General features: G+C 37.2%; 1 protein-coding gene across 1 annotated transcript in view; it reads left to right on the top strand.

Annotated features, from left to right (window-relative positions):
• LOC126470091 (innexin inx1) overlaps positions 1-22582 on the top strand; it is a 28057-nt gene extending 5475 nt beyond the window's left edge. The window contains exon 2 of the mRNA XM_050097638.1: positions 17715-22582. Coding sequence (XP_049953595.1) covers positions 17715-18287 — 573 coding nt within the window. The 3' untranslated portion in view covers positions 18288-22582. The remainder of the gene's footprint in view (positions 1-17714) is intronic.
• Positions 22583-23017: the final 435 nt, after the last annotated feature.

Genomic DNA, 23017 nt, shown 5'->3' with positions numbered 1-23017 from the left:
GTAAGGATGTCTGAACTTTTGAAGACAATGAAATATATAATGACCTAAGTAAAGAAGTTATCAAAAATACCTCATTCAGTCAGGTATGGTGGGATTTAGTGTATTTTGAAATAAGAAACCTGATGTAGCTGGATTGTTCTCATCCCAGACCGTCATGTTAACTCCATGCAAAAGCTCTAGAACCAAGTGGTGATTGAACATTTAGGTGTTTGGTTTGACTCTGATCCCCAGTCTGACATACTTCCTACTGCCGTAAAAGAGGTAAAAAAGTGGAGTTAGATGGGTGAATATTGGTAGACACATCACATCACTCACATCAAAGACTGGTAGGCCTGTTGTTTTTCTCATATGTTTACATTATTTAGTTCTATAATTTTGGAATTGGGCATGTGCATGTGTTGTAATAATGAGAGATATTTCTCTCTTTCCCTGAATTGTAACTGTCCTGTACTTCCTTAATCGCCGAAATGCGAAATGTGCTTAAAGCCATGCTTTGTTCTGGTCTGTGGCCCATACCTCAAAAATTTAATTGTGATTTGGGGGAGGGGGCTGGAGTTTGAGAGTAAGAAGAGAAAGAAAAGGGGGGGGGGGTTGTAGGAGAATGTGTATCGGGAGAAAGGACTTAGAGGAAAGCATCTAGTAGAACTTTAATAATCTTAGCTGAGACACTGGAATGTTTTAGATGGATTATGGATTGATAGTAGGCCTACAGAGATATCTAAACAAGATTTTAAACCGCAAAACATTATAGATTCTGATGTGGATCACCCATAATTTATTGGTTATGATCAGCAGATATAAACTGAAGAAATTGCAAGAAGGCAGGAAAAAAAGGGAGCATTAGACGACGATTGATTAGAAAATGGACGGGAATAAAACAGGATTTGAATGGGATGACCACATAGGCAAAAAACAAGGGCCAGTAGAAATCCTTGAATAATATGAAAGATAATGAATTTAACTGAGAAAACATAAAAACACAGCAAGTGGAACAGGCAGAAGTCAAGATGTCTAAAAGATTAGAGTGAGAAGAAATGCAAAATGGCAAGGCAGAAATTAATAAAGGATAAATGTGAAACTCTAGCAGCGTGAATGATCATGAGAAAACTGGATGCCAACCAGTAGAAAATTGAAGAAATCTGTGGAGAAAAGAATGTAGCAGTAAGAGTATCATGACGACGACAACAACAACAATGATGATGAAGACGATGACGATGTTTGGTTTGTGGGTGCTCAACTAAGAGTATCAAGAGCTTAGATCACAAGCCACTTGTAAGCAAAGGAGGGAAGTCTTAAGGATGGAAGAAATGCATGTAATGGCTGTACAAAAGAAACAAGCTTGAAAGCAATATAAAGGAAAGGGAAGAGAATTTAGATGAATGTTAGCTGGGACATATGATAATGTGAGAATAATTTGCTGGAAGACTTAAGTTGAAACAAGGTACATGGTGTATACAGTGTTGTCAGAATTATCAATAAAACTAGTTCCTTGGTATCTAAGGTATGTGACAGGAAAAATACCCTAATTTCTGTGCCAAAGGAGATGGGTGTTGATAGGAGTGTATATCACAGAACTGTCACTATAATAAGCCATGGTTGTAAAATAATGACATGAATTAATTGTAATACAATGGAAGGACCGGCAGAAGCTGAGCTCTGGAAGATCTGTTTCGGTTCTGGAACAATGTATGAACACAGGAGGCAGTACTGACAGTATAACTAATATGGAAGATTCATACATTTAGAGAAAGCTTTCTACAGTGGAGACTGGAATAAACCTTTGAAATTCTGGAGGTAGCAGGAATGAAGTAGAGAGAGCAAAAGATTATATAAAATTGGTACAGAAATAAGACTGCAATTACAATCCAAAGACACAACGTGAAAATCGACAAAGGTACCTCAAAGCTAATGGAATGTCGTGGAGTTAAATCAGGTAGTGCCGAGGAAATTAGGAAATGACACACTAAAAGTAGTAGATGAGTTTAGCTGCTTGGGCAGCAAAATATCTGATGATAACTCAAGTAAAGAGTTTATAAAATGCAGACTGGTGGTAGCAAGAAAAACATTTTTGAGGAAAGAGAAGTTTGTTAATATTGAGTATAAAATTGTTTGGATGTATTTTATGGAGGTGTTTGCCTTGTATGGAGGTGAAATGTGGACAATAAACAGTACAGACAGGAAGAGGGTAGAGGAATTTGAAGTATGATGCTAGAGAAGAATACTGAAGATTATGTAGGTAGATCAAATAGCTAATGAGGAGTATGGAACTGAAATGCAATACAATGAAATGTATGCGGTAACTAGACTGAAATGTGGACAGTTAGTTAGTTATTTGCTTGTTCTGTGGATCATAATTGCAAGATCTCACTATGATGTGTATCCAGTCAGTTTTATGGCTGATTTCCTGAAATATTGTTCTTATGAATGTTGTTGTTTTCAAACTGTGATTGATTGTTCACAAAAAACTTGATAAGGGCTTAAATCTGCTGAAAAGCTGTTGTCAGCATGCCCAACTGCTGAAACAGCTGTGTGCAAGAGATTCTAGAACAGACATCAAATATTACTCTTATTACACACTTGTGTGTGGCAACTGCTTTCCTCCTTAGTGGTGAGTTATCTGAGGGTGTGATGGCTCTAGACATTAGTGAATGAAAATAGGAAAAGTAAGTCTGCTTTGATGTTTGTATCTACAGAATCTGATTTTATCCACAATGCAAAAGTTGGGTTACAGAGCTTAGATATTTAAGGTGATTTGTAAAATGTGACTTCAGCTTGAGGTTCTTTTCACTATAAACATCTAACAATGTTGGTTTTTTCCTTAAGCATTGTTTATAAAGGTTGGTACGGCATTGTGCAGTACTGAATTACTGTGTCATCAGTGAATCATCACTATGGTAATATGGGGAAAGTGGGTGGTGAAATAGGATTGTACACGGAGACCAAGGTTTGAATACAACAAGCAGGTTCAAATGGGTGCAGGTTTAAGTGTTTAGAAGGTGTAGTCATAAAGTTTTTTCACCTGAAAAAAAAACCAGGTTGTGACCGCAAAACATGATTGTGATGTTTTTCCTTCTATACAAATTCCACATTCAGTGCGACACATTTTTCACAAAGACATATGAATTGGTGAAGCCCTTGGGTATAGAAGCATGCATTTTGGCAATTCAAGAAGTGTTATTCCTCGAGAATCATCTCATTGTTAGTTTTGGGAATGCCTGCCATGTAATTGTTTCTTCATCTTGGTAGGAGAAGGTCATTGGATGCTGTGCTAGGAGATATGCAGGGATGGGGGTTGAGAATTTGATAGCCCAAAGAAGTAGCAAGTGTGACAGTATCCTGCAGAATCAGCTAACACATTATGGAGCAAAAGCACAGCTTCCTGCAACCTTGTCAGGAGATTTTGGGGTACACTCATGTGATGGTTTCCCCCTTATGAACATGATCTGGTAAAAACACAGCATGGCAGTCCCAAAAAACATTCATCATCTTGCCTAATGATGGTTGGGTTTATGCCTGTTCTGCTAGTAGTGAATTCACATTTCCAATGCTCCCTTTTCTCCTTCACCTGAGGCCAAAGTGATAAACTGAACACTCGTCCATAATGAGGTGGTTACAGAAGTCACCTGTATAATGTCTGAATCAGCTGCAATGTTTATGTTGCTTCTTCGATTCAGTGGAGTTTCTGAATTGGTGTGAGCAGTTGCAGAATCTAGTGGGTGATAGCTTTTACTGAGCGAGGTGGCACAGTCGCTAGCACACTGGACTCGGATTCGGGAGGACGACGGTTCAATCCCGTGTCCGGCCATCCTGATTTAGGTTTTCCATGATTTCCATAAATCGCTTCAGGCAAATGCCGGGATGGTTCCTTTGAAAGGGCACAGCCAACTTCCTTCCCTGTCTTTCCCTAATCTGATGAGACCGATGACCTCGCTGTCTGGCTTCCTCCGCCAAACGACCCAACCCCTGAAAGCTTTTGCTGTATTTAGAATGTCATGCAAAATACTTAAACCTGACCCACGACTGATTTTTACATGTTACGCTTTGTCTCAGTTGTAATATACTGATCGTATAGTGTCGGGGCCTTTACTTCCCTTGTAATATCTGGTTCCTCACAGAGGTGGTCTACCACTTCATTCTTAGGCATTGAGATAATATGTTTGACTGCAGTGGTAGTATTTGTACCAACTAATGGGCCAGCCGCTGTGGCCGAGCGGTTCTAGGCGCTTCAGTCCAGAACCATGCGACTGCTACGGTCACAGGTTCATATCATGCCTCAGGCATGGATGTGCGTGATGTCCTTAGGTTAGTTAGGTTTAAGTAGTTCTAAGTCTAGGGGACTGATGACCTCAGATGTTAAGTCCCATAGTGCTTAGAGCCATTTGAACTGGGATGCAACATTTGTTTTTACCCCTCTAGCAGCATGCTACAGTGCCGTGGCAAGGATATTTCACTGTGTAACAGGACAGCAGACATGGGAAAAACCAAACACCCCAGTGAAGGCATCAGACCAGATTCCCCCTGAAGAAACTAACCAGGTGGCAACTGTACACATCTTGGAACCAGACAGAATCCAAATACTGTCCTGCAGAATATTCAAGCATTCCTCCCACAAATGTCCAGCATTTTCCTGATGATAAGGTAGATGTCTGACAAAGACTGCATTTCACCTTACTACACTATTTGTCAATTGTTGACAGGTCAGGCAATATTTCTGGATGAGGTTTGGTGTCTGATATCTTCCAAAGCTTCAGTTTCGATGGAACAGCATATGGACTTGCTCACTACTGTGAGGGTGTGCCGAAAAGTATTGTCTCAGAATTTTTTATTCTGTTCCCATGGGTATTACTCGGTCATGTTTCCTGCTTCACTGACACAAGTTGTAACCCTCAGCCACTAGAGGGCTCTGATTTGTAGCATATAAGGTGACAGTATGTAATGTAACTGTGCAGATACATGAGAGACAGTGCTGTAATCAAGTCTCTAAATGCAGAAAAGTTTGTCTACCATGGAGCACTCTCTCCTTCAGCATGACAATGTCAGACCACAAAAGTGCGTTGTGACACCTGCAACAGTCCAGTGAGTTCACTGTCATCAATCATCCTCCGTGCAGTTCCGACTTGACACCATCCAATTTCCACCTGTTTCCACAACTTAAAGAACTCCTTTGAGGGCTTCACTTTGATAGTGATGAAGTGGTGCGAGCAGAGGTGAGGTTGTGGCTCTGTCAACAAAATCAAACATTCTATAGTGATGGTATCAACAAGCACGTGTCTCATTGGGAGAAATGTGTTCATTGGCAAGGTGAGTATGTTGAGAAATAAGCTTTTAGACACGACGAGTAAAGATGTGAAATGTTAATACGGTTAGTTTTATTTAAAATGCATTAAGAGTTAACACAGAAAAATTGGAGGCATTACTTCTCAGCATGCCCTTGTAAAAGCTCTACAAATGGTAGATGTAACATACTGCTTTCAGATTGAAAAAGCAACTCTCATAGAATTCAGTCAAATGAATGTATCATCAACTTCTCCTTCTTATATTAAGAAAATTATGTATTCTCATAAAAACTCATCTGGTTCTGATGTTGTTACCATCAGAGTACTAAATATTTGTTCCCATATAACAAGTCCAGGCATATCTGAGATAAGTAACACATCACTATCTCAAGGCATTTTTTTTTCAGAGAGACTGAAATATGCCACTCTCAAACCTCTCCATTTGAAAGGTGATAGGAGAGATGTGAAAAACTACTGACCTGTTCCACTGATAACATCATTTTCCAAAATGTTTCATAAGGTTGTGTATTGTAGAATAGTATTTCCCTAAGCAAGAATGTTATCCTCAGCAAATCACAACTGGGGTTTCAAAAGGGTTGTTCTACTGAGAATGCGATTTACATGTTCACTCACCAGATTTTACAAGCATCAAATAATAAAATAGCACCAGTTAGTGCATTCTGTGACCTATGTAGAAATTTTCTGTCTGAAGTACAGTATTCTCCTAGATAATTTGAAGTTATAGGGGATTGATGGTATAGCCAACCAATGGGTAATGTCATACATAACCAAAAGAATGCAGAGCAGAAAGTTGTGCTTAGTAATTCAGCCAAAATAGTCTGGAGACATAACTCTGACTGGAGAGAGAACATGTATAGGGTTACTCAAGGTTCAGTCTTAGATCCACTGTTGTTCCTCATATATTTAAATTATATCCCATGTAATATACAACAAGCAGTTAACTAGTTTTATTATTATTATTATTATTATTATTATTATTATTCAGAATGCACTAGTACTGTATTCATCCCAAGCAAGTATATATACAGAAACAAAAGTAATAATAAATAATGTTCTTAAAAGTATAACTGACAAATTTGCTCTTAGAATCATTGCAAATCTTGCAGAGAGACAAACCAGTAAGTTAACATATTTTGCATATTTTCATTCAGTTATGTCATATGGAATAATGTTCTGGGCAGCTCAGTTTTAAGAAAGTCTTAATCACTCAAAAACGTGCTGTAAGAGTAATCTGTGGTGCACATCCACAATCTTCTTGCAGACATCTGTTAAAGTAGTCGGGCACTCTGACCACTGCTACAGCATATTTATTCCCTCATGAAATTTGTTGTAAATAATCCACTGCAGTTCAAAAGAAACAATTGCATACATAATTGCAATATCAGAAGAAAAATGACATTTGTTACTCCACATTGAGATTGCCTGTAGCACAAAAGGGCTGCACAATGCTGCAAATAAAATTTTTGATCACTTACCCAGTGCTGTAAAATCTCTGACAGATAGCAAAGTAAAATTTAAAAACCTGTTGTAAAAGCTTCTCTTTGACAACTCCTTCTATTCCATAGAAATAATTCTATTACTGTAATGTGTAAAAGACAGTGGGTAGGAATTACCAAGTCACATCTGCATATTTAAAAAAAGGGCCACATTTAAAAATTAATTTGTGTTGTGTTAGTAAAATGTCTTGTTTCACAGCATTAAGATATATTGCACAAATGAATCGTGGAACAGGGAACTAACTAAGATCATTGTAAACTATGTATGCACTGAAAGTGTCTTTGTGTGTAACTAATGGCAACACATACTGCTGGATGCACAAAATTATGTTGTACTGATGTTAACACTCACTACGACTGTTTATTCACCAAGACAATTAAACACGATTCCTGCTCCCAGTGCATATATGTCGTGCAGTTTGATTTGGAATAGTGTGCAGGCAAGCGACTGGAGCTCCATCTTGCTCAGTTGTGGGTGCTTGATTTTCAGATATATAGAGGGTTGGCTTCTAGGTTCCATAGATAACTGCACTCATGAAAATGCCACATTAAGGTCAGCAGCTGTTGTTTACCAATTATCTCTCTTTACATTCATTAGATTAATGTTTTGAGCTGTATTAGTTGCAATGTAATATGCAGCTTGTGTTTATCCATTCTGAAGTTCACTAGTTGTTTAACAAAAGTTCAGGGCAAGTTGTTAAACTGACCATGTAAAGTCTTGAAAATACACCACACTACGTCAAACGAATGTTTCCACATGATGATGTGCAACTCTTTCTTTGTTGTGACACGTAGCAAGATGAGATGAAAGCTGTTGAATGTTTTTTTCTGTTATAATGACAGTTAATACACCCTGTATCATCATGTTTGATGACACTGTTGGTTTTTTTTACTGACAAGTTGAGAATGATAGACCACTTTAAATACAAATCTGGTTAACTGGTTATCTGTATCCACCATTCCACATGCTTGCTTGTGACAGTGTGCAAACTGTGAACACACTTGGCAGTGAAAAGTTCAAAAGCATACCATTTTTAGAGACTGCTGTGACTTTACACTATATGCGAACCACATGCTTGCCACAGTCTTTTAACAAAAGACCAGCAGAGACTGGATCCAGACCAACTCTTCTGTGTTCTTTCATTTACAGCAACAGTAAAATTTCTCCAATAAATGGGATCAATTTTATCCATTATTTTCAGGTAATCCCTGGCAATTTTTAACTAATTTTGGAAAATATGACATATGTCACTTAGAAAAAATATTTTTGTTCTCTTCTTTTATTTAACCGGCTGAGAGTGAAAGCTTCTCAGTTGTGGGGTCCTGGGTTCAATTTCCAGCCTGATCAGAGATTTTTCTTTGCTTGGGGAAGGGATATTTGTTTTTTCCTAATCATTTCATCTCATCTGCATCAATGTGAAAGTTGCCGAAGTGCCGCCAAATAGGAAGACTTGCTCCTGGCTGCCAAAGTGCCTCGCATGGGGTCTCCCAGCCACTAATGCCATACAAAATTATTTTATAACACTGTTCCGGGAAAACTGTGATCTATTAATATTATAAGTTATTTAGTAAACACAGTTCTGATCGCATCTAAGCTTTTAATTTCTATTTTTAGGTGACCGGTTTTGATCTTTTAAGAGATCATCATCAGATCTACACTCCTTGATGGCAGTAGGAGTGGCTGATGTGGAGCAGATCCCCATCAGTGCTGGGGTGGAGTACAGTGCTCAGTTCTGCACCATACTAGCGCAGATGGACCTGCTACACGCCAGCAAATCCTACTGTCATCAGGGAATGTAGATCTGATGATGATATCTTATAAGACTGAAATCAGTCATCAAAAAATAAAAAACTTAAATGCAATCACAACTGTGTTTACTAAAAAGTTATAACAATGCCATACACTCATTCATTCAGAGTGATTAGTTCTACTTTTAGCATTAGTGGTTTGAGTTAGGATGTGCAACCATCTTCAGTGAGTGTTGCAGCATGGGAAACCACATAACACAGACACACATGCATCTTTGTGTTGCAGGCTGATTGTTCAGATACACTGGTATTGCATACTGTGAATAACACATGTGGATCTCTCAAGCAATGTTTACTATTTACAGGATGTAAAACAAAACATTCAAGTCTCCTGCACAACTTTTATCTGTATAAAATATTTACTGTGGCTATATGGTTTATGTATGCAGTATCACTCAAGATGTAATCATGTTCAGGGCATGCTATGCTTGAATGGCCCTTAAGTTATGTATAATTTGCTAGCTTCCTTTATCGTATTGCAGTTTAAATGAACAACAGAGTACACTTACACTAAGCTGCTCCAACACAACTTAAACAAATCCAAGAGTAAAATTTTTTATTGAGATACAATTCGTATAGAGCATAGAGTGAGTTGGTACACTTATTAAGACACTATGGATTCCGGAAAGAACATAGATTAACTGATAAAATTCGTTGTTTGATATAGTTATGACTAGATTTTTTCTTTTCTCTCCATGTGGCTAGTTTTTTTCTTCATATTTCTCAAACTAAACCTTGATGTTAATGCAAAAGGCCATAACTTCTTTTTTTTTATCTTAAATGAGTTGTTTCTCATAATTGTTGGACATTCTATACTTTTTTGAAGTATTAATAAAGATGTGCACTTACAACATTTTGGGAGTTGCCTGGTGTTCGTTCCTTTTCACATTGAAGCATATTTTGTGGGAAGAAGCAATATTAGTTTATTAAGTTATGGTGAGTTTTCATTCTAGGTTGAGACCTCTTCCTTGTAGCAAGTATTTTGTCATCCGTGGAGTTTGCCTACAATTGTGGTCTGGGGTTCGAATAAGTAGTAAGCTCTTAAACACTACGCTTAGCTGTCTGTCGTGACTTTTTAAGCAGTCACTTGAAATACTGATAGTATTGCTTGCTAAGGACCATCATGCATTCCTTGCAACATAGTTGCCATCTGATAGAGATTAGAAGCTGCAGGCCTATAATTACGTAATTGCAGATAGTAAGATAAGGTCTTTTTTTCACAATACAACAATGAACTCTGTCAACATACAGTGTGCATTAAAACAGCAATGACTAAGAAAAGGATACTCTTTTGGGGTCATATTGTCCATAGGGGCTCACATCAGTGATCTTCAGCACTCTCTCTAGACAGAAGGCGATGTATGCAAAGTATGCAAGAATAGTTGGGAGATGCCTCAAGGAACTAGAAATTGACTAAAACTTCATTCCAGACACAAAACAATACAAATTGCCCATAAGAACATCAAATTCTCTCCAGTCACTAACAGAGGTAAAAGTTTGCCTGAAAATTGGAATTTAATGGGCCCAAAAGTGAAAAATACCCATAGTGCCAGATGAGGGAGCAGTAGACTAAGAGGAAAGCTCAGCAGGAATTAAGTGGTCCATTGTAGGCCTAATCAAAATCTTACAATAAGCATTATCTTGTACATCCATTACAATTTTCAATGACAGTCAAGTTTAATATTTAATGAACTGTGTGCTACAAATTCACATTATATAATTATCTGAAGCTATAATTCTGACTGGGGAGAAATCATGCATTGGTTTCCCAAATGTTTGATCTTAGGTCCATTACTGTTCCACATATATGTAAATGATCTTCAGTCTAGTATACAACAAGCTGAACTAGTTCCTTTTGCAGATGATACTAGTATTGTAATCAATTTGAGCATACATACAGAAACAGAGGAAATGATAAACGAAGTTCTTAAATGTGTCATTAACTGATTTTCTGCAAATGGTCTTGGCTTCAATTTTAAAAAGACCCAACATATTCAGTTCTGCACATCTATATGTACTACACCAATGATAAGTGCAACACATACTGAGGAAATACTAAGTCGGATGGAAACTTCAAAATTCTTTGGGGTCCATATTGATGAGAATTTAAATTTTAAAAAAAATACATTTTGGAACTCCTAAAACAACTTAATTCAGCCACATTTGTGCTTACAAGGGAACCTCCCCATCGCACCCCTCTCAGATTTAGTTATAAGTTGGCACAGTGAATAGGCCTTGAAGAACTGAACACAGAGCAATCGAGAAAACAGGAAGAAGTTGTGTGGAACTATGAAAAAAATTTGTAAAATATACAAACGTAGTAGTCCATGTGCAAGATAGGCAACATCAAGGAACATGTAAGCTCAAGAGCGCCGTGGTCCCGTGGTTAGCGTGAGTAGCTGCGAAACGAGAGGTCCTTGGTTCAAATTTTCCCTCGACTGAAAATTTTACTTTCTTTATTTTCACAAAGTTATGATCTGTCCATTTGTTCATTGACGTCTCTGTTCACTGTAATAAGTTTAGTGTCTGTGTTTTGCGACCGCACCGCAAAACCGTGTGATTGGTAGACGAAAGGACGTGCCTCTCCAATGGGAACCGAAAACATTTGATCACAAGGTCATAGGTCAACCGATTCCTCCACAGGAAAACACATCTGATATATTCTATACGACACTTGTGACGGCATGTGCGTCACATGACAGGAATATGTTGTCGACCCACCTAACTTGTACACTTAGCGAATGGGTAAAAAGATTCTTCTACCTTACCCGATTTAGGTTTTCTTGTGGATGTGATGATCACTCCCAAAAAAGTGATGAAAACATAAGAGTTTGTCACATAAACTGAAAACAAAAAATTAAACATTTCACTGGAGGGAAGATTTGATCCAAGGACCTCTCGTTCCGCAGCTACTCACGCTAACCACGGGACCACGGCGCTCCTGGGCTCGCACTATTCTTGATGTTGCCTATCTTACGCATAGACTACTCAGTTTGTATATTTTACTAATTTTTTTCATAGTTCCACACAACTTCTTCCTGTTTTCTCGATTGATCTGTGTTAAGTTTTTCAAGGCCTATCCACTGTGCCAACTTATAACTAAATCTGAGGGGGGGTGCAATGGGGAGGTTCCCTTGTTAGAAACACTGCAAATTCTTAGGCGAGAGAATATTTTCATTAAGTAATGTCATATTGAAAATGTTCTGGGGTAACTCATCTTTCATTGCACAAAAACAGGCTGTGAGAATATGTGGCACTCAACCACGATCATCTTGTACACATCTGTTTAAGGAGTTGGGCATTCTGACTGCTGCTTCACAGCATGAAGTTTGTTATAAATAATCCACTACAGTTCAAGAGGAACAGTGAGGTTCATAATTACAATACCAGAAGGGAAAATGACATTCATTACTCCACATGAAGGTTGTCTTTAGCACAAACAGGGGTGCACAATGGCGCAACAAAAATTTTTGATCATTTACACAGTGATATAAAATGTACAACAGACAGAAAAATAAAATCTGATAAGAAACAGAGAAAGTTTCTCCTTGGGAACTCCTCCTATTCCGTCGAAGAATTTTTGTTGGTAGGTGGGGGGGTAGGAAGTACCGACACGACATTTTTAACGAACACTTTGATGTATCAGTAGCCCAAACTGGAAAAACACATTCTGTTAATCAAGCCATGTTATCCCTTCAAAATGCTATTAATTAAAAAAAAACACAAGCTGATTAAAATATCTCCTGTCACAGTGCATGAAATTGAAAGTATAATTAGAGAGATCAAAAGCAAGAATTCTGTTGGCATTGATGGTATCTCTTAGAGATTACTGAGGGAATGCTATAAGCAAATAAGCAAAATACTGTGCTGTGTATCCAATGAACCCATCCAGCACAGGATTGTTCGTGAGGGGCTAAAGTATGCTATTGTCAGACCTCTCTATCGGCCTATCTCCCTTTTAATAACCTTATCTGAAACTCTTGAGAAATTGGTTCACAAAAGACTTATTGACCACCTCATTCATTATGCACATGTGGCTGGCAACATGATTACCCCTGTCCACAGGCATCTGGCTGGTGTGGTATGATCATGAACACTGAAGCTAAGCTGTCTGACTGCCCACGTGTCAGCTGTTTGCTCACCTATCCTTGTGGGTGCCCAGCTGTCAGCTGACAGGTACACTAGTTGGAACAGCCTATGATATAATGTTAGAACTGAGCCATAAATGTTTACAGTCACACTGCAATTACATGTTTGAGTACTCTTCACAGTTTTAGAAGAGGAAGGAGTAGAAAATGAGATGAATGGAGAAAAATGAGAACAGAGTTATTTACTTAAGGTTTCCAACCTTTCATTGATTCCTGAGTTAGTTTGTTTATTTATCTTCTGAGAAACAAACAATACAAAGTACAAGGATTCACATCTTATCTAATGACAAGAAATAAACATTACAAAAATCAAACAGTTGTAGACAGGGACATGGCTAGTTAGTATATTAATAGTAGGTTTTCCCAAAGTACTCCACAATGCACAAGATTGGCATAAGTGACAATGCAAGAAGAGGGCAGAGATCTCTTCAGCACCCCTTTCACAAAACATACTCCACACTGGTGCTGCATTTCTGGACATTAGTTGGCTCTTCGTAACCCCTGAATTGTTTTGGTTGGGTGACATCTAACTTGCAGTGTGGCCATTAGACAGTTCACCTCCAAGTATGACCCTTAACTGAAAATACTTGATTCTAAAATGTCACAACAACAGTCTCAGTTGCCGTGGTGATCCTGTGAATGCCTTAGCTGCCTTTATTAAGGAAACTCTGTGTAATCATCAATCATGAAGGTGCTTGCTGGTATTTAAACTGAGAATGAATGTAAGATGTTTTGGTTTACTCTTTTGTGGGTACTGTTTGTTGAATGTTAGAAACAGCAATTCCAGCAAAACATAGCTCCTCCAGCATAGTGGGCTATAAACAACCTATAATGATGTGGCATGTTTCTTTAATAGCTGCATCCACTTCCCAGGTATGGTGGAAACTGTACCATACATGGCACACACATTCAGCTGTAGAGTAGCAAAAAGCAAATGCAGAAGCCCTCACAGTTTCTTGTTGGGCTCTCCTGTGTATGTACGTTTGTGCACATTATTACTCCTGGTGGCCATTTTCAGCTTATTTGGACAGTGCTGTTTAAAAAATAAGTTTTGGTGCAAGTTATTCCAGGGTTATGTTTTACAGTGTTTTTTCTTTCCGTAAGAGGTTTGAACTTAGATTTTCTTCCTTGTTCCTCAGATGAAAGAGACATTTCTGTTTCCAATCGGTTCAATTTTCTTTGCTTCCTCTCATAATATGTGGAAACAAGTCAGCTCTTAATTGCAACTGGCGAAAATGCCCAGTACAGATAGTTTCACTAGTGAGGTCCCTGCACAACTTTAGATTTTCAACATTATTCTGAGATCTGACCAGGGCCCTCTAGTCTGGACGGGATGGAGGTTTTAAACCAGCGGTATTCTCAGTTCTGTAATGAGCTCTGTTATAGGTTCCATGAACTACAGTGCTTGGTGGAGACTTGTAAAGTTGCCTTGTTTATTGTGTGCTTTCTTTATTTTTTTATGTAAAACTTTGAGGTCCCCTGTTCCTCCAACAGACTGGACTCAAAATATGGGAAATAAGAATCTTAGAAATAAAGCTGCTGCAGTATTAACAACGAAGTCTCAGACCTCAACCCTCTCTTAGAAAGCAGTCATCCACATAGCACTTTAGGAATGGAAAGTTACTGAAACTCATAGTTGAACGTAGGGAAATTTGTGGCACTTGGACTGTGTATCTAAAAGATAGATAACTCCTCAGGAGGAGTAGGATGACTCTTTTTAGCAAAAACAAACATTAGGTGTGATGAGGTTCAAAATGAAATACACCTGCTCGCAAATTTGGACAAGTTTTCTGGATCAGTAGACTTGGACCAATAATCAGATGTTTACACTAACTGTCAAACCACATCAATCATAGACTCATTCAAATCTGATAGCACAGAAATGCCCCCTGTATATGGTTGTAATATTGCGACTTCAGCCTGTACTGTATCAGCTGGGAAAACCACACACACGCTATTGGTGGCACAGGCAAACAGTCTTGCCAAGTAATGCTGACTACATTGTCAACTGCTGCAAATAACTAGTCAGAAAACTCACTCTGAAAGAAATACTTCAGATCTCTTGGTTACAAACAGATTTGATCATTTGAGTGTGTCACCAATGACAAGGGTATAAACAACATTTACTGTTACACAAACAGTTACCATTGGAGGCAAAATTGTGAACAAGAAAGCTAGGAGTGAGTATTTGGGTTAGGCCAAATGTGACGGGCAATCATTAACAATCTACATAAATATAAAATATGAACAGAGATCATTTAGCGCAGATGTGGCAAATGGAGAACAATTATGGTTAAAGCTGAAGATCATTATAAATTGCAGTCTAGATAAAGATGGGCCAAGTAAAGTAATAAAATACGACAAAGATCCACCTTGGTTTAATAGTAAATATTGGAGAATGGTGCAAAAAGACTGCAGGGAAACTGATAGAGAAAACTTAATTGCAACTTGTGCATCCACAAAAAGGTTTGTGTGTTAAGTCTACAATAATTTTCACCAATACATCCTGACAGAAGATGTAAGTGAAATCCTAGGACATTCTGGTCATATGGAAAGTAGAAATATTAAATACTGCCTTTAAAAATATATTTACACATGAAGATAGTACCATAGCAACATTTGCTGCACAGACTAAAATATGAGAGATTGAATCAAGCACCTCAGTGTTGAAAAACAATTAAGTTGACTCAGATGCAAGCAAAACATTAGCCCCTGACAGGATTTCAATTAGATTTGCATACACTGTTGAGTTGGCCACTTTCCTAGCTCAGATGTATTGAGAATGACAGGAAGAGAATGATGGTCATTCCTGTTTAGAAAGGGGTTCAAAAATATCAGATGTTCAGGTCTTCTGACCAATGTTGTTTATGTCTGGCTGTTGCGGGATCCTGTAGCCTATTCCAAGCTGAAAAAATAGGACTTCTAGAAGGAAAGACTCTTCTTTCAAAGATTTGGTATGGATTTTGCAGAAACCTCTCCTATGAAACTTCACTTGCTTTATTTGTACACAATGTCTTGCAAAGAGCAGATGCAGTGGAATAGGTAGTTTCTGTCTTCTTAGATTTCTAAAAGGCATGCAGATGTGCTAGGTTGCTGACTACTGAGATAAGATCGTACAGAGTATCTTCCATAATATCTGGTTGGCTCCATAAATGTATCAAGTATGTTATGTTGGAAACTGAATGTTGAATAGAAATAGAAGTAACATCAGATGTTTTCCAAAAAAGTGTAATAGCACTGCTTATATTCTCCAAATACATAAATGATTAATGAGATAGGACCGGCAGCACTGTAAGATTGATTGTGGACGATGCTGTTGTCTACAGGAAAATATCAGCGTTGGTCCATAGTAAGTAATGCAGAGACTTGGACAAAATTTTCACTTGGTGTGATGAATTGAAGGTCTATTTAAATGTGAATAAATGTAAGATACTGCATGTAATGAAGAGAGAGAACCTATTAGTATCCAGATAAAAGATTAATGGTGAACATCCCGAGCATATCACATATTGGAAGTATTTTGTGGTGCTACTAAGAAGCAATGTGAAATGAGACACACGTAAAGTCTGTGGGATCCTGCCACTTGTCTCGTATAGGCTGCCTGAAGGACGCTGCATTCTCGGATAACTATTCAAGTTTTTATTACAAATAAGCAGACTGACAATACTTAACTTTGTATTTACAACGGGTTGTCGCAAGCGATGGGTGACATGCAAACAAAAAATGTTCTTGGCTATAGACAATGTCCATGTAAGCAATTGAAATGGATCGCTAATAACTGCTGTCGTTGTGCCAGCCTACAACTTTGCTGGTCTGCGAGTCTTGGTCTGACACTGTGGCAGAGGTTGGCAGAAGCGGCACTTATATTCTCTTTGGCTAGAGGGCGCTCCTGTCGTGGTATGGTTCTTGTCAGTGGGCTATTGGCTGACATTTTCTCACAGCCTTCTTTGCTCTCACATTCTTCATCTTTGAGCTGTTACTTATTGTTATGCCGTAACAAAGTCAGTGTTAAGGAGAAGTGAATGGAAAACTTCTTAGAAGGATTGTAGGAAAAAACGCAGTGCATGTGCAAGTAAAGAAGCATAAAAGATGCTAGGGTGACCTGTTCTAAAGTATAGTCCCAATGTTCAGAGTCCTTAACACATAAGCATGACAACAGATATTGGACAAGCATAAAGACACACTGCTAGGATTGTGACAGGTTGGTATATCTCGTATGAAAGTATAAGAGAGATGCTTGAAGAGCTTAAATGAGAATCCTCGAAAAAAAGGTGACATAGTTCTCATGAAACCATGTTGGTTAAAATTATAGAACTGTTAATCAAGAAATATTGCAATCATCATGCTGCCACCATCTTAGAAAGGGCATGTGCAGAGGCGTACAGATAACCATTTTTCCCTTGCTGAATGCATGAATGGAATAGTACAGAAAATCACTAACACTATTGCAAATTATCCTCTGCCATGCACTGTTCAGTGGTTTGTGGAATGTATATGTATATACAGATCTAGAGGGGGTGTCTAGTGCATTTAGCTTCTCCTGTATTGGCTTTTGTAATGGTGATACGCTCGTAAGCATAAATGAAAATTTGTGTCATCCTAGGAAGAAGCAGCAGTGAGAAATCATTTGCTTGAATTCATAGAGAATTCATTACTTTCAATCTTCTGCTTTCAGGGTGTTGAAGGTTGCTCCCAACATTTCTGGAGGTTGCTGAATTTGAAACAGTGTCTTCATCAAATTTACTTCTTGTATGCTGTAGTATCATATGATCATAGAGATTCAACAATCTTCAGATTCAGCTTAGATATAAGTAATAATATCTTGAGTACCCATGTCAAAATGCTGTGTACTACTGGATACTGTGTTGATTACTGAAGATTATTGATTGAATACTTGAGAAAAAGCATTAGCAGTAGTTTAAGGGTCATTGCATCTACTAATAATGTGTTTTCTTTCTCTGCAGAGACACAACATGTACGCACTAAAATACTGGTTCTGTGAAACTTTGTGCCTGGTAAACATAATTGGCCAGTTGTACCTAATGAACCACTTCTTTGATGGAGAGTTCTTCAGCTATGGCTTGCGTGTGGTGGCATTCTCAGAACAGTCTCAAGAGGAACGTGTTGACCCAATGGTTTATGTGTTTCCGCGTGTAACGAAGTGCACATTCCACAAATATGGTGCTTCAGGCTCTATACAGAAACATGATTCACTTTGTGTACTTCCTCTCAATATAGTCAATGAGAAAACTTACATTTTCCTGTGGTTTTGGTACATTATACTAGCAGCACTTTTATCTGTACTAGTTGTTTATAGAGCAGTTATTTTAGCTGTACCTTCTGTACGGCCAATACTATTGCATGCACGTAACCGTATGGTACCAAAGGAGGTCACAAATGCAATATGTCGTAAGACAGATGTTGGAGACTGGTGGATTCTGTATATGCTTGGACGTAACATGGATCCTATGATTTATGGAGAAGTTATAGCTGACCTTGCGAAGAAAATTGAGACTCCTTCGAGTAATAATCCTTGACTGAAGTGTTACTGACTCTACTCAAAAATTCAGTTGTGCTTCATACTCAAGATGTTGACTGAATACGGTACTGCCATACTGTGTTGTCACTATTATTGCACCTGGTAATTAGAATAAATTTGTAATGAAATATTTTGTGTTGTTTATGCTATTTCAGTTGGCTCATTCTGGTTTTCTAAAGCATGTGGCATGTGTAATTAATCATTTTGAAGGCAATTTAGGATTGTATGTGATCTGACACAGAGTCGGCTTTTTATAATTTATATAATTTTTGTGTGTGTAACTGTATTACAACATCAGCTATAATTTTCAGTAAATGAAACACCAATTGAAGAGTATTATTTATATTATTTTCTTGTAACTGTGCAGTCATTTCCTGCACATTCGTAAGACACTAAGATACATTTCATACATGTATTTCATACTTGTTTCATTCCACAAATTTTAAGGAATTATGTGACTGACGTGATTTCCTTCCCCATCTTCTTGCCTCAGAGTTCTTTGCTTTGAAACTACTTGTTTCTAAAGTGAAATAAAATTATGTATTATCTACTGGTAGTAAGTACAAAATTTTTAAAATCTTTGTCATTTATAATCTCTTTTATAAAGTATAATCAGCTATTTTTGATAAAAAAATTTACATGTATTCAGCATTGATGAACTTTGTATTAACTGTTTGAAACTATGACTGTAGATTTTTTTATGGCACAATTGCTAATGCAATGAATTAAAGATCTGTTTCTTGTACAGCTGTTTAGTGTTCAGTGTATGATCTGAAAATCTCCTGCTAAATTCCTGTACAAATGTAATAACACAATAATTATGCAGTGTTGGCAGTGATGTTATCAAACAGACTGTCCAGAAATGCAAAGTGAGCATAATAATGTAAGCTTTCAATGTGTTCCTGTTACTGGAAGGAGAGCTAACCTTTCATATTTGCTCAAGTTGAAAATGAAGCAGTGATACAGAAAACTGACTGACATTACCTAAGAGCTTTGCTCTGTTGGTGAGTACATCACCACTGATTATAATTAAATGGAAACTTGGTGCAAATTTCTGTACAAATCATTTTGGTGTGAAAACAACAGATTTGTAATTAGTGATTGCATACATGCTTAATACATTTCATATATGTAATATCCACTGCCTATGATTGTTCTGTAATGATTGTTATATTGTCTGTTTCAGTATCATGTGATAGCTTGTGCGAATCTTTTTTCAAAAGAATCTTGCCACATAGCTCACATGTTTAACAAAGCGTGCTTCCCACTGCTTAAATCTGAAATGTATTCAGAACTACTCCATTTATAATGTTAGAAGGTTCAGTAAGATTTTCTTTCGAACCATTTTCTAGCCTCTGTTATTTTGAGGTGATGGGAGTTTACTATTGTTAAGACAAAGTTTGCACATTGTAAAATTACAGAATAGGGCAATTTTGTTACTATAAGTCTGATACAAGTATTTACAGGAAGTACGATTTCCTTCATTATTTCCTATTATATATGATATTATAGACTTCCACTTTTCAGCTTTCCCATGAGATGTCTTTCATCGTACTGGTAGTTGTTATATTTAATACTGAACATAGCATGTGTAAACCAAAAACATCAAAATAAAATAATTAATAAAAAGAGAGAATGCATGTGCAGAAGTATCACAGATATTCTAGTTGTAATATGAGGATCATCTAAATTTTACAGACACCACTAACTTTTCAAAGACAATGCAACATAAATTGTAGTGACATCACTCCCACAAGAATACTACTTGTTTTAATGGAGGTACCAGTGCTGTGGTTGGTAGCTCATTTGTCTGGTTCAGGGAGAGGCGGGGTCACCAATGCTGCCATTGGAATGGTTTATTTACAGTGGGTTTTGTGTTTTTTTTGTACCAGGGGTAATGAAAAATATACATTATTTAACTGCACTGAGTAAACTATTCTGGCATATTTAAACAGAATTTCTAATGAAGTTGACTGTGTATGCTTGGATACTCCTATGGGAAACATATTGCCAAGCAGGAAACATTGACTTTTTGTGAGCAGGATTTCATGTAGCATTCATTATCAAGCTGTAAGACCAGTTATTGATAGTGGCCCTTTCTCTCAAAATTTTCATCAGTGTTTCACTGGAATTACTGAGAGTGAATGAATCTATCAATTTATTAAACTGTTATGTTTGATCTTTCTTTCATTCTTAACGTGTACTATTAATAGCGTAATATTTTCCACAAGTTTATGGCGGTCTTATAAAGTCTTAGTTTAACATTTTACCGTGTTTAGTCACATTATTCTCGGCAGCCAGAGAAAGTTAGTGGCAATCTAACCTTTTCAAAATACTTTTAAGTTTTGCATGTGATGACTAATCACCTATATTTACTTTGGAAATTATTTTTTTTGTGCCTGAGTGCCATACCTGTCACCACATTGTAACTCAGGATGAAAGAGTTGTGTATGCTTCCTTTCTGTGACTTGTGTAAATTTTAATGTTTTTATTGTCATCTTTCAATAGTTTGCATTAAAAACTACCTGTAAAATACACCCTGCCTTGCCAGTTTACCAAACCATTGGTTGTTACTCTGGTGTGCTAATCAATCAGTGTGACCCATCTTGTCTTGCAAGCACGCACACTGCACTTTAAATTATACAAGGTCAATTAATTTAACATTTTTCTCAACAAAAATTTCAGTTTGTGCTTCATTTTTGCAGCTGTGCATTTAATAGTTCCTACTATGATAGCTGAAAATGGTATGCACACATAAAATACATATTGTGATGTCAAGTTGTAGGCCTTCTAGTCTTTGTTAGTATTGGTATATACTCCGTGCTGCTTCCCAGGCTTGATACTATTAGCAGTGTGACCTTTTCTCATGCAACGATGTCTGCCCTGCATAAAGTAAGCAATTACGACTTGAACACACTACACAGCAGTTATCTTTAGTTATTACAGCAAAAGCGCTCTGCAGAAAAGACATTCTGAAGATCAGATTTAGACATGCAACTGTCCCACTAATAAATTTTTGTGTTGGTCATACAGCCTTAAAAGTGTGGTCCTGAACAGTTACAAGAATTTTCAGTTTATTGATAACTTTGTCAAGTTAATGTTTTTTTTAATGTTCTCTGTAAACACATAAATTACAGTTTCTTTATTTTTTTATGTATATCACATTTCACTGACTTACATCAGACTGATTGTAAAGTTTCTGGAAACTGACTGAACATTATAAGACATTGCACAAAATGTGTCTCTTTGAATGGGAATTGGTTCATAGCACATCATCAGTAAGTTTTGTAAATTTCTGATATTGTGTCTAATCTCCTATTACGTGTCAGTGTGTGGAGCTTTATCTGGTTTGTTTGTTCTCTCTCTCTCTCTCTCTCTCTCTCTCTCTCTCTCTCTCTCTCTCACACACACACACACACACACACACACACACACACACACACACACACACACACACACACACACATATGCACACTTGCATGGGCACTTTTTCTGTGTTCCATTATGCACATGGAGACCGGCTTCACTGCTGAAGAATAGTAGTAATAATTGAGATCATATGAAATTAGAAGACTTAGGAAATCTAAAATGGATATGACGCTAGGTCATTGGTGTTACTGTCATGAAGACAGAAGGAGACTGTGACAGCTGCTGGTTGATAAGTTGCTTTGTTTAAGATTTGGCACCATATGGATTACATTCTCCATTATTGCTACCTATAAGTTAAAAAGTTTAAGGACAAATTTCTTTCAGTGTTTTTATAGACATTTTTGTAACAGAAACTAAAACATTTTAATCATTTACAGATTTTGAAATTTATACAGTCACTCTGACAGTCTTGCATTGAATACAAACTTTAAACATGACTACAGGATTGCTATATTACATTAGTCTTATCTTAATGTGTGTTAATTTTCTACATTAAGTAGCAGCAAATAACCTTCAATCCATGACAAGTTTCTTTAACAGAATGGTAACTCATTAGTGCAGCAGTTTTCATTTCTTTAGTTGTGACCCGTTATTGTGAATGTTCGTTGGTGTTTGCACCACAAGTTCTCTGAGATTGGTATATTCTGTGCTTGTTACACCAGTGTTGGTGCTTCAGTTCTGTAATAAGTGTTGGAAGATAATTATAATTTGAACTAAAAGTTCCTGAATTTTAAACATTTATTTATATGCCACAGAGAACTCTTTAATTAATCAGAACATATTTTCCTGTGTTAGTCATGCCAAAATAATTGTTATTTTTAAACATATTGTATAATTTTTTGCAATAAATAAGGTTTAAAATTATCTGTTTATTAATTATTGTTTTGCAGCCTCTGACTAATTCACTGGTTGAGATGCTTTTGCATTTAATGTATGAATGAAACTGAAACAGATACATTCTGAAACAGTAGCAGTTCCACCATTCACTGTAATTATGGTTTATTTTCCACTATTGGACAATTTAGTTTATTATTCCATTTTCAAGTGGCAGTTGACATGCATGAGGACAAGCCATCAAACGTTCCAGCTATCAGATAATGACAAGCAAACATAAAACTTCTGACTACAGTTGTGCATACAATTGTTATAAAACAGTGTAAAAGTAATAGCAGAAATGAGAACATTGCCACATACGGTAACTGTAATAAAATTATAACAGGAGTGATACCTGCTTGTAGAATGGTAAAGAGTCTGAAATTTTGTCTTCATAACTTGTGTGTTGTCAGCTAAAATCTGATA

This window comes from Schistocerca serialis, chromosome 3, assembly GCF_023864345.2.
Source record: "Schistocerca serialis cubense isolate TAMUIC-IGC-003099 chromosome 3, iqSchSeri2.2, whole genome shotgun sequence".
Lineage (NCBI taxonomy): Eukaryota > Metazoa > Arthropoda > Insecta > Orthoptera > Acrididae > Schistocerca > Schistocerca serialis.
The sequence above is the reverse complement of the archived record's forward strand: the minus strand, read 5'-3'. Positions and strand labels throughout refer to the sequence as shown.